The sequence below is a fragment of the Microcebus murinus genome, chromosome 11 (assembly GCF_040939455.1).
Source record: "Microcebus murinus isolate Inina chromosome 11, M.murinus_Inina_mat1.0, whole genome shotgun sequence".
Classification (NCBI taxonomy): domain Eukaryota; kingdom Metazoa; phylum Chordata; class Mammalia; order Primates; family Cheirogaleidae; genus Microcebus; species Microcebus murinus.
Genome location: NC_134114.1, coordinates 38,030,631 through 38,044,011, shown reverse-complemented (window position 1 = coordinate 38,044,011; position 13,381 = coordinate 38,030,631). Strand labels below are relative to the sequence as shown.

Genomic DNA, 13,381 nt, shown 5'->3' with positions numbered 1-13,381 from the left:
AATATCTTTGCCTAGCTTCTTCCTTCATTCTAGGTTGCTTCTTTTACTCCTGGTTTTTCCTAACAGCACTCTATCTATAATTAGGTGTACAGTAAATGCCATCTCAGGCTCTGCTTCTAGGGAACCTAACCTAAGATGTTGCTCATCTTAGTACCCCTTTTGTTTGCTTTGTTCCACCATCACTTAATGCAACTATTTCACTATATTAAATAATCTCTGGCTTAAATTTATTCTTTCTTTTTGTTTTGTTTTCTTGGTTGGACCTAGTCTAATATGCATTCTCCCTATTCATATCCCGTATCTTTTCATATTAATATTACTCAACATCAAATATCCTTGATTCTCTAACATACCTACTTGTTTTAATATAGTATAATGAAGACTATCCTAGATTTTAGGATCTGAAACTTAATTGCAAAGCCTGAGTCAATTATACTTCCCTCCTTGGATTGTTGTAAGAATTATATGAGCTATTCTTTTTAAAACACTTGGAAATGCTTAACAAATGGTGGCTGTTTGATTACTGATATTATTCTTTTAAGAGATTTGCCCCACTTTGGGTAAGATGTCTTATGTTTTGCTCCTAGAGCACCTACTGAATACCTCTATGACAGTACTTTGTTACACTGTATTATAATCTTTTGAATTTTCTTTCTATTTCTCCCAGAAAATATCACTTTCTCAGTGTCATCAAGTGGTATGTTGGCTCTCTGGGAAAGGAAAAGTCCTGATATGTAGTATTTGCTGATTTCTGCGGTGAAATTACTTCCTCCCTGGATGATTTTAAGCGACCAGCATGTTGTCACTGAACACAGAGTTGGGAAGAGATGCACACAGGTGGCCCTTGCCAGCCACTACACACTAACGCCAGTCCCCATTGTTTCTGTCCCTAACACTTATCACAGTATGTTGAACATACAGGAGCGAGGTGATGAATGACAGACTAAAATATAGTTATTGACTGGTTAGGACCTGATCATATACAGTAAATTGGTAAAATTCCTTGAAATCTAATTTTTGTTATATGATCAATAACACCCTTTCCCTATACACACACACACACACACACACACACTCTAACATACACACAAATTGCCTATCCTATTCATGAATCAAAGTAATAAAACCAGTTTTCATAATGTAATGGGAAATGTCCGTGCCTTCCCTGGGCAGGTTGTCTGCTAACTCAGATGTAAATCCCAATTTTGTAATTTACTAGACACATAAATGAGGCTCACTCACTTCACTTCTCTCTGCCTCAGTGTCTTCAGAGAGTTGGATTGAATAATATCTAAAATTTGTTCTAGTCTCAAAATCTGTAAAGCTTAATTAGTATATAATTTCATTCCCTCATCCCATCATTTTCTTTATTCCTATATTGAACTTTGAGTTATATGTTGTACTAAATATTGGAAATACAAAGAGGAATAAGATGTGCCCAGCCAAAAAGAATCTCCATATGTTTTTATAAACATCTCATATCATTGAGAGAATGAGTGTACGCTCGTTGCCTTTTATCCTTCTCCATGGGATATGAATGCAGATGGATTTATACAAATGTACCAAAGGCCAAGTTTTTAGTTGTTCACAAAGTTTAGCACTTTTGACACATAGAGTTATTGTGCTCATAACTCCACATGAAATTAAACGAGGCTGTCATGATCTTCAAGCAGTTCTATTAAAAAATATCACCAAGCTAATGTTAATGGTATGGAAAGAAGCTTTGGTTGACTTCTAGGTCACCCTGCTCTCTGAGTTAAGTTCAGACTCAATTTGTAGAGAATATAGTTCATTTAGGACTATTAAGCAAAGTCTAAAAATATTCTTTTGAGTTGAAGTCTAAGAAGTATTTATCCTGGTTCTCTCTCACACATTTTGATGTGAAAGTTATGAAGAATGACTCTTAAGCTTTTGTGTTCTCCGTCAAGGCCATATCTACCTATTGACTCCAGTATCTTCTTTGTTCCAGTTCATTCTGATCTGTGCTTTTTCTAAATTCCTGTTCTTTTCCATACCACAGAGTTTAGCACTTAGTGTTCAAAAGATATATTGGTTTCTAGTAGGAATTACTGTTGGGAATGTTTTTCAGTTACTGAAAGCTATTTTTCAAAAGGAAATTTGTTTCGTTTTTGACAGGGGCTGATAATATCCGGAAATACTGGAGCCGCTACTACCAAGGATCTCAAGGGGTAATATTTGTATTAGACAGTGCCTCTTCAGAAGATGATTTAGAAACTGCTAGAAATGAACTGCACTCAGCTCTTCAGCACCCACAGTTATGCACTTTACCCTTTTTAATATTGGCCAATCATCAAGACAAGCCAGCAGCTCGCTCAGTACAGGAGGTATGTCTCATTAATGTGACAGTCTTTGTCTACCTTGTTTGTTGGACTTTTAATGCCATATTTGAACACGGAAAGATACATATAATTAGGGATATACTGGTTATGATGTTTTCAACATGAAACCTTAGTTTTCATAGGAAGCAGAAAGTCTATATCAATCTGATAGCACCTGTTTACATATTTAATCCTTCTTGGATAGCACAGATTGTTTTTAGCTGATTAGCAGAAGTTAAAGGATGTTTCTGGTTATTTTTCTTACCTGTTTTGAAGAGTTAAAAGCCTGGTTATTTAACATTTATTTAACCTACTGACTTAATTCATTCCCCTCTAGCTTTTCAAGGAAAGCATCAAGTGTATTATGGTGTATCACTTGCCCTCAAATGCCATGTTCTTGTCCCTCCGAAATGCTCACTGTTGACTAGGAGCAATGAGTTCTGTTATCAGCCAGGCTGAAAATTAATGTCTTATCATACAAGTTCTATGCCACCAAATACATTTTAACATGGACCCACTGTTTATCTTCCTCACTTAATTTCATTTCTTAGCTTATGTCTCTCTTATAAAAACATGAGACTGATTCTGGGCAAATAATTAGTGCCTCATCCAGTAGAGCTTCTGATTCATGCTACTAAAGTAATAAGGTATGCAAATAGTTTTTAAAACTTGAATTATGGTAATTATAACCTAAATACAGTGAAATCAAAACTCTTGATGTATTCCTTTATGCTTGTAACTTTCAGAATGTATTTTCCTCTCTCCTTCAAAAAATTGTGTGCTTCCTCAAGTGACTTTGGAATAAGATGATTAATAGGAGTGCTATTACCCTTTAGTCCAAAACATAGATGCGCCAAGAACATAACATGTTCTAACTCCAAACCTCCCTCATACTTAGTGTGTGACCCATGGCAAATAGCTTTGTTCCTGTGCTTGGGTTTCTCACCTGTAAAATAAGAATAATGCGATTTATTATGTTAAGTGATGGGATTAATTTGGATAATTTACTTTGAAGTTTGAAGTACTAAGTGAAAGCGTAACCATATTCAGAGAGTTTTAAGTTTTAGAAAAATGGTAGAGACAAGAATATATTATTAAACAGAAAGAGCTCATGTCTATCTTTAGTTGCTTCATTCAGCATTAAGTGTTTAGCAACTTTTTCTTTCTAGATTTTAGAAAGAAAAGTCTTATAGAAAATAGTAATTAAAGTAAAATATAGCAATAAAAATCTATTCAGAAAGTCATCAATGTGCAGATCTTTAGCATTGTAATTGTGGTGCCTTCCTGATCTGTTCTTAAGACCCTAAGTAAAACTTTTAACTTTCCAGCATCAGTTTTTCTGTCTGTAGAATGGACATAGTTGTATGTAATATGGGTAGTTATGGATGTTAAATTGATTTGTGATTATAAGGTCCTTTGCTGCAAATGCATTGTTATTCTGATATTCATTGTGGAAATATGGTTATATATGTGCATATTACAGAATACACATAGATAATTTAATATGTATATATGATATATATACATATTAATGTTACCTATGATAGATGTAAAGTGCCATTATAATTTCAAATCATGTTATTCAAATTATATGCAATATCTGAAAAGAGATTTTCTTTTCTTTTTGCTTTTAAATTTAAGAAACTTTTTATCTGTTTTCCTTAGACATCATATAATTGAAAGTAACGTATTCTTTAAACCCACCATATGACTCTTGGTAACCCTCCATAGGAATTAAAGACTGTCACATTGAATAAAGGAAGCTTTTAGCAACTAATTGCTTCTGAGTATTCTTTGTGTGTATTGACTTGCTCTCCTAGGTAAAGGGCAAATATCTTTTTCCCCCTTTTTGTGATACATCTTTTAGTAAGACAGATGACTGTAAATGTAGAGTAGTTTTAGAAATACTTTGAAACTGATTCTAAACTTATATATACTGGAGCGTATGTGACTTTGACTTCTCTCTTTATTTGTATCCATTTTAAATTAACTTTTCTCAAAATTTGTGCCTATAATGGAATTTGCATAATACCATTTCCCTGTGATTATAAAAACACATACCATACAGGTGCATGTTAACATTTCAGACTGCTTTAATGGGATACATGGGCAAATTCCATTATAAGTCTAAAGTTTGTGGAAGCATAATGAATTGCTCATACTTACTGTGGGTTTGCCCCCCTCCCCAAAAAAGAGAGAAGCTTCCTGGACTTTTGCCATTTCTTTATGACAAAGAGGTTTCTCTGTATAGTGTGTTTTAATGCCCTATTGAAATACTCTTGGGAATGGTTTAAGAATTAATATTTTATTGTTAGCATAAAAATGGAGTTGTGAAACTGAATCTTAAACGTTTTGTAAACAGTAACCTCAAAATGGTTGGCATGTGTAGAAGAGGGGTTAGAAGATTGAAAAATTAGCAAAGTCACAAGTTACTTGAGAAATATATTTAGAAGTGGTCATCTAAAAAGATGACCTTTCATAAAGATATCGCACACCCATGACCTATTACTGTTAAACATTTTTATTCATTTGTATCTGCTAATTTATGTATATTGTATGGAATTTCCAAATGCTAAAAAGATGGTGCTTTGTTCTGCAAAATACCTTTGAATTTTAGGCCAAATTCTGTTCTTTCAGAACCAAGGAAGATGCATTCAGCTTACCAAAAAACACTGAACTTTGCAGTTAAGAAAAGAAAATGGGTCGTAAAGACTTATTTTATTGATTCTTCTCCTCCCCCTATTGGAAATTATTACATTTTTGTCCTTAATGCAGAAAATGTGGAATTATCTATCCTGTCACTGGAGTAAAACTTTATGGACTCACTTATTATTTAATGAGGATATCAGGATATTGTTGACTTTAGAAGCAGGTAGAAGCCAGTGAAATCCCAAGGAGAAAGCTGAGTTATCTATGCAATTCCAATAGAGAATAAAAATCATTAGGAAGTTCTATATTTAGTCCCTTCCCCTACTATGAGTGTTGCTGTGTTTGTTTGGAACACTGAGTCAAGAAATGAAGACAGGACATACGGGAATAACATTTATCGGTTGTCGGGCAGGTGGGAGGGAGGAGAAAGGGATGGGTATATACAAACACAACGAGTAAGATGTGCAATGTTTGGGGGATGGTCACGCTTGAAGCTCTGACTCAAGGGGGGAGGGGAGGCATGGGCAGTATCCATAACCTTAACACTTGTACCCCCATAATATGCTAAAATTTAAAAAATATTAAAAGAAGAAATGAAGACAATGGTTAAAATTACTATGTAACCCACAGACAGAGGGCAACATGCCCAATTATTTTCTTGCCCTTTCAGAAACAAGTGGAGTCTTGTACATCACATATTTTTCCTTTCTAATACACCTGGTAATGACCTGTGTTTCATTTACCAGAATTTTAAGATTTTATATCTTGAGAACTGATAGTGGAAACATGTATTTTTTAACAAATAAGCTTAAAAAAATAATGAAACGCTGGGAAAAAGAATACCCTTTACATACTGTCTGAAAGCCAAGCAATTCTTGCAACAGATGTTTGTTGTATTCACTTTGGGGAGGTGTAGTTACCACAGTTTTCCAGAATTTACTCATATCAACTATTTTTCTCTATAGAAAACATGCTACAAAAATCTGTAATTATGTCAAGTGGCCCACTTGATACATTAGGGGAAATTCTGGTCTAATTAAAATAATAAAGCTCTAAAATAAGAGAAATCTTAGGGGTAAATAGTTGGTTTTTTACTTTTATTGTATTGTAATTGTATCTAATTTGTTTTACAACTCCCGTAGGAGAGCATACTTCAGTTCTGAAGTTATTTAATAGATCAGGAGGATTTTATGAGAAGTTAAGTTGATATAGTAGCCAATAAATGTAATCCTATTTTCCCTTTACACAGTGCTGATTGTGATTCTTTTACTTCCTGGCTTTTAAAATTTTATTTTTGTTTTATTGGGTATTACTGTGTCTTATAAAATGATACTTTTTGTTAACATGAAAGAAAGAGTCCATATTTTGAGCAGTCACATCTGATTTGATGTTTGTCTATGTTCTTAATCCAAAAGTATTTAACTTTTTCAGAAATAGTACGTCAAAAGTATAGTGTTAACTATTTGCTGAATATTTTCTATTAAAACAAATATTAATCAAGAATTGTGAAAACTGTGAAACAGATTTTTGAAGTAGAATTATAAGGTCAAATTACTCTGTTGAGTCCATGGCTCATTAGTTGTAGCACAGGAAAATATAACTTCTACATTAGCATGTCAGTATCTCTCAATTTTTCATGCAATTGTGATTCAGTTTGTTATTGTGATATGCATAGAACTTGGTGTTTTCTTTTATTTTTTTTATTTATTTTATTTTTTTATTTTTTATTTTTTTTTAATTTTTTTTTTCTTTTCTTCCAAACAAGTCAGTTGTCTGAAGAACTTGGTGTTTTGAAAAGAATAATATATAAATGTGAGGAGAATATTTGGAAGTATTTTTAATAATATAAACATTACTGGTTCCTTTAGAGCATGTTTTTATTTTGGTTATAAATATTCAGATTTTTTTTGAACAATGAAGTCAATACTCTGTCATGAATAGTTTGTTGAGTTCTTATTTTTTAGTATATAGACATCTTCCAGAAGAGGATATTAGTATGTTTTTATGGTATTTAACTATCACATTTAATTATAATTACTTCTTACTTATAGATAGTTATTTCTACATAGTATACTTTCTTTTCTTTTTACAAAGGATCAGAAAGGGTTTTGACAGATTGGAATTTTTGGACAATATGTGTCCTAAATAATAAGCTAGTTTAAGATTTTTTATTTTATATTTATATTGCTTGATAACAGATCAGGTTTTTTTGGTAACTCTACGAAGTAGTGAATATCTTCTCTTATTTTACAGGACAAACCTTTTATTAAAAAATGCAAAGCAGTATTTAAATCATGTAAAATACTTAGCTTAATTTAATATTATTTTCTGTATATGGAGAGAAATATGTGTGTGTTTGTAAAATAATCAGTGGAAAGTGTCATATACTTTAAATCTTAGTGTTCCAAGTATCTTGACCTGCTTTTCTGGCAGCATTTTAGAATACTGATTTGATTTCACATGGAGCAGTATACATACCTATGGTGTGAGCAGTTTGAAAACTCCCTGATGGGACGTATGCTTATTCTAAAATGATATGAGAGATACAAATTATTTTTTGTTCATTCCTTACAGATGTACTCCACACTGTTACAATTAAATCTTGGGGAAACAATGAGAGGGTTTGGAAATCAGTTTTTCACTGAATGACTCAGTTATCTCTTGAAATGTTTACTAGCCTATAAGAAAAGCTGAATTAGTAATCATTTCATTAGTTATTCCTACAAATGTGTCATTATTATATGCACAAAGAGCAGCTTTTCAGCTGAGAGTACTAAAACAGCCAGAATACTTAATTATTGTATATCTATTAATTTTTTTCTTATGTATTCCTTAAGAAAGTTAATTTGTATACTTGGTTCCCTTGGTTTTACATCTAGCCACCATGATCTCACCATTCTTCCCACTTTATACTTGTGTTTCTTACATCCACCAGGTAATATGATGAGACTGTGCTGCGTCCACCAAAAACTAGTAAGATTTCCATTAACAAATATATTGCATAAGAGTGGTCCATTTTCTCAAGAAAATTATTTAGGTGGGATAACAAAATACCTTTCAAAATAAGACAATGCATGTTCAAAAAAGAATTCATTGTGTTCTCTTCTAAAACCCCCATTTCTTTCCAATGTCTTCCTTTATTCTGCCACATGCATATCTTCATTTTACATAAAGCTGAAAAATTTTGAAACCTCTTTCAATTCTTACTCTTATTTATTTTCCACATTCAGACATTTCATTGTCCTATTCTCCCACTTATGTCTCTGCAGTGCTTCTCAGAGCTTCCTAATAGTTCACATCCCCAGACCCTTTCTCCCTATTTTTCAACACAGACCAGAAAGAACAAACTTCCTATCAATTTTTTATGATACCTATATTAAAAACTTTCTAATTCCTTCTGAAATTAAGTGAAGCTCCACAGATATTATAGGTTAATGTGATTTATAATTGATTTCTTTTTTTTTTTCTTTTTTGCTTATTCATGTTCATGTACCACTCACTATTCCTATTCCCATAGGAAAATCACATCAGGAAGTCTTGAATGCCCATGGCTGAGTTAGATGCCCCCTTCTGATTTCCCTTGGCACTCTAGGTTTATCCAAATCATAATAGAACTTTGCCTATTAACTTTTCTATCTACCCCTTAAGATTGTAAGCTCCGTGAAGTACAAGCATTATGGCTTTTTTTATATCTCTGTGCTCAATATACAGTCAGCCTTCTGTATCTGCGGGTTCCATATTGATGGATTCGATACACCGCAGATTGAAAATATTTGGAAAAAAAAAATGTCATTTGTATTGAACATATACAGACTTTTCTTCTTGTCATTATTCCCTGAATTATACAGTAGAAAAACAACTATTTACATAGTATTTACTTTGTATTAGTTATTAAAAGTAATCTAGAAATGATTTAAAGTATGTAGGAGGATATGCATAGGCTATATGCAAACACTATGCCATTGCATATCAGGAGCTTGAGCATCCTTGGATTTTGGTATCCACTGGAGATGCTGGAACCAGTCCATCACAGATACTGTAGAAAGGCAAATGTAGTTGTTTGAAAGAGTGACTACCTCTGCGTCATACCACACATGCTTTCTTACTGGCTTCATGCCATCAACTTTATCCAGATTTCCTTACTGCTCTTACTCAGTCCAACTCATCTATTTCTATCCTTGAATTTAAAAACTGTTCTTCTACACAAGATCTGATCCTTGGACATTGCATAGGAGCTGTATCTTCCATGAATCCTCACCACTCTAACCATGTTGTTAATATGTAGTTTTAAAAAGCTTTTATCTGTTAATCACCATATTTATAAATGTTTAATTTTATGTACTGGTGTTTGTCCACTTGAGGACCTTGTTTAAAACTGTATTAGGTTACAATTTCCTTTCCCAAATCCCTCAAAGAAAGTAACAGGACATCTTGAATGAATAGTATTCTTTTAATACATTTTTAATAATTACCTATATCTTAACTTTATCGAGCTTATTTCATTTGCTAGAATCACAAATTTTACTGTTTATATTTTTCACGCAGAAACTGGTACATAATGAAGCTCTTTGGGAATATAATTGAGATGATTTTAAAATAATGAATTCAATTTGATAAAAACAAATGTAGCCTTTTCATTAATAAAATAATTTATTACTTAAAAGAATTTTTAAAAATTCTTATATTTAATACCTTTTCTTCATATACATACTTAAATATTTTATAATAAAATATGCTAACTAGTAAGGTTAGAAACTTATTCTAACCAAACAGTATTACGTGGCTTCTTTCTGATCTTTTTGAAGCAATATGTATTTGAGTGGTTGTAATGGTGAACTTTACACTTGATATCTGGACTTCCAATTTTGTATTTGAAATACAAATATAAAAATTAGTATTTCACTAATCCTCATTCAACAAAGGCAATGGCTGATTTTGAGACAGAAGTTTAAGTACCATTTCCTTGGCCCTTAGTTCCTTTTATTTATTTATTTTTTTATTTGCAAAAGAAAATTCAGCCACTACACATTCCATAGCTTACAAAGTTAATAAAACATTTGTCGAGTTAAATTAATTTGAAAATAGACACATAGTTAGTGTCAGTAAGGTGCTTTGAAGATAAAAAGCACAATAAGCGTTAGTTATTATCATTATGATAATTATTATCATTATTATTATTACATAGTGTCTGCTTAAAAATACCCTTGGTTGCTCTGGGATGGCTGAGACTAATGAGAGGGGTTAATCTGCTGGATTTTATCCAGAAGTAAGAATTTGAGACCTAATACACTAAGGGGTGTATTTTTTAAAATAGGTCAAGAGATATGTTTGTTTGTTCTTTCCCCTTAAAAAAGACAAAGTTCCTATTGATTCTGAGGAGGAGTAAATACAGATCTTCTAAAAAGGTTCTGAAATCATAGGCACTGATTTCTAGTCAAAAGCCTTTATCTCTTAGTTAACTATTTCTGGGTTATAGAGTGCTCAAAATTATAATTTTTATATATTAAAAAAGAACAGCACAAGTATGAGAAGAAAATATGAAAGCTTAATTTTTATTGCAAAATGAGAAATTATATCTTTGGGAAGTTATGAAAATAACTAAAAGTCACTATATAAATTAACTTCAATAAGAATATCTTAAGGGGGGGGGATTCATTAGATTATTCTTTAGAGAGACGACTTCAGGATTAAGCAAAATTCTTTACAAGATACTGGGAAGATTGGCATCACAAGTCACAGAGATGAAAGAAGTATTGAAACATTTTAACAGGCAAACATATGAAAGTCAAATGTACCCCCAGCCTCATAATCAGTAAGGCATTAGTGACACGTCTGAAGAAGACATTCTCTAATATTATTGCAAATTAAGTAATAAAAGACCTCAAGAGAATGAAAAGAGAAAAGGTGCCTGGAGCCAATGAATTACAATTGACAACCTAAAGGCAGTTGAAGAACCAATTGCTAGAGTGATTGCAAAGCTATTCATAATGTGCAGCAGACAGCGCACACCAGAAAGCTGGAACAATGCCTTCAGTTCAGCAATATTGCTTCAAAAGAATGGAAAGAGGGGACTGGGAAGAGCCACTGACCCTGAGACCAATTTCCAGGCAGCTGCACAAACTATATACTGTAATTAAAGGTTTTGACCAGTAATCACAGCAAAGCCAGACTACAGAAAGTCTGGGGAACCAGCAAGGTTTATAATGAGGCAGACATCTTTAACTTAAAGCATGGAAAAAGCAGGTAAGAAAACCAGTCTATTTCTGGCAGTGACTTTGAAAAGCTCTGCTGTGTTAGCTCAAATATGAAAATCACATATTTTTGGCCTTCTTCTAAGAACAAAAACATGTAATGAAAGATACCTGCTTTCATCTTTTGAGATGAATAGAATACTGTGCTGTTTAGAAACAGGCATTTTTCTCCTGGCCACTTTATTTTTTTCTCTACCTATGAATTGCATGTGCCTTTGATGAAAGCAATGGACTCAACATGTGCAATGGTACATGTGATAGACTGAAACTTAGAAGTGACCACTCTTCCAATGCACCATAGGCTCTGATAGAAATGATCTAATCCACACCTGAGTAATTTGACTATAGAATCTCCTTTCTCTTTTGCTTACTGGTATCTACAACCTCTAATTCTTTTTCTTTAGTATATTAAACCATGACTCTATTATTTAGTGGTTATTCACATAACGTTATCACTTTGAGTATTTATAGCTTGAGAAAAGGGTTATCTACTAGTTTCAAATGAAGATATGATACAGGCTTTCAGTACCAGCAAGGAGGTGTTCTACAAAGGTCTAATGAAGTAAAAATAGCATTTCATTTTGAGGGTACCACATAGTTTTCACCTGACTGGGCCTGTTATGATCTTTGCTGTGTTTGATATCACAGTATCTAATAATGAAGTGGGAATTATCTTCTTTACTAGAAATTCTAAAATCTAAATTTGTATACATATAAATCTTTGACAAAGAAATTTTCTACTAAGTCACAAAGAAGAGCCAAGTAGGGCTTCATTTTGTTTTATTTGGGCTTATAATTTAACATGTTCAGGTGTCTGGATTCAGTTGTCCCAAACACAGAGTACATAGATTGAGCTTAGTTCATCCCATACCTGAAATAAGATCATTGGGGTTTAAAAGAATTATAAAGAATGTTTAGATGGTAAGTGGCTCCATAAAGTAACTGGAATCATTTTTATAAATGAGAAACCAGTTGAGCCTTATGAAAAGAAGGTTCTATGTATGAACTATGAAATAATTTGGAGATTGCATAGAACAATATAATTTTAACATATAGAATTTGTAATATTTATTTTTAGACTGTGGTTGTGACTAATTGTGAAGCCAAAACAAGCCTTTATTGAAAAGGGCCAGAGTGGAAAGTCTGGGTAACTTGTGTACAGTTTAGGCAGAGAGAACAAAGAAATAATGAAATGAAAATAAGAGCTTGGCAGGGGAATCCTTAGAGAACAGCTGATTGAAGAATTACAGTTGTTAACTGTGCTATATAAAAGAAAGATACTCTCATCATTCGTTGAAGAAAAGATTGAATAATCATTAGAGGGATCCTGAAAAATAGTCCAAAAAAGGATCTTAAGATGGAGGTATAATTTATATCAATATATACTAAGTAGTATTGTTATTTCTCTTGTTATGGGAAAGCAAATCATTGTGCCCAAATGCCCTGACTTCTAAAACATAAAAACACAAATTCTTAAGAAAGAACACCTTTCTTTTTTATTATATATAAAATTTACATTCTACTCAGTTTTAATATAGTTTCATTTAAAATGGTACTCATCAAATTTGTTAGAAAGGTAAGTCTAAATATTTGAATAATTTAAATGTGTGAATATGTGTTTCTGCATGTTTTGGGCTATTAAAACATACCCATTTCCTATTTTTTAAATTAACTTTGATGTTTTTCTTAAGCTTAAATTTGGACATCTTTCTGATTGTTTTCTAAATTAGCATTGGCTTTTCAATAACTTTTATACTAATAAGCAAATTAAGCTCATTTTGTAAGTGAAAAAGAGAAAAGAGACTTTAAGGTAAAGCTTGAGGTCACCAGATTGCTTGAGCAATGGCCTGTTATTTGTTAACAGAAATTTTTGGGTATTATAGCTATCTCTTTTACACTTTACCAGAAACTTTCTGTTTTCTTTTCATATTATTAAGTCTTTTAAACTGTGTTAGCACTGTTTTCTGCTCTTTGGAGATCATCTCTCTTTAATGATTCTGAATGTTGTAGTACCACTGTAATTATTTAGAACATTAGTTCTAGCAGTGTAGGTGCAGAAAGTATACCATATTTTGTTGAATCAGTACTAACTCCAAGGTCTGAGAGATGGCCTTTTGGTAAAACACTCAATTTGAATCTGTG

General features: G+C 32.5%; 1 protein-coding gene across 4 annotated transcripts in view; it reads left to right on the top strand.

Annotated features, from left to right (window-relative positions):
- Nucleotides 1-13,381, top strand: part of ARL15 (ARF like GTPase 15) — a 397,531-nt gene that overhangs the window by 193,661 nt on the left and 190,489 nt on the right. For all 4 annotated transcript variants that reach the window (XM_012756746.2, XM_012756744.2, XM_076008020.1 and 1 more), the window contains one exon: nucleotides 2,137-2,345. In XM_012756746.2, the coding sequence (XP_012612200.1) occupies nucleotides 2,137-2,345 (209 nt within the window). The remainder of the gene's footprint in view (nucleotides 1-2,136; nucleotides 2,346-13,381) is intronic.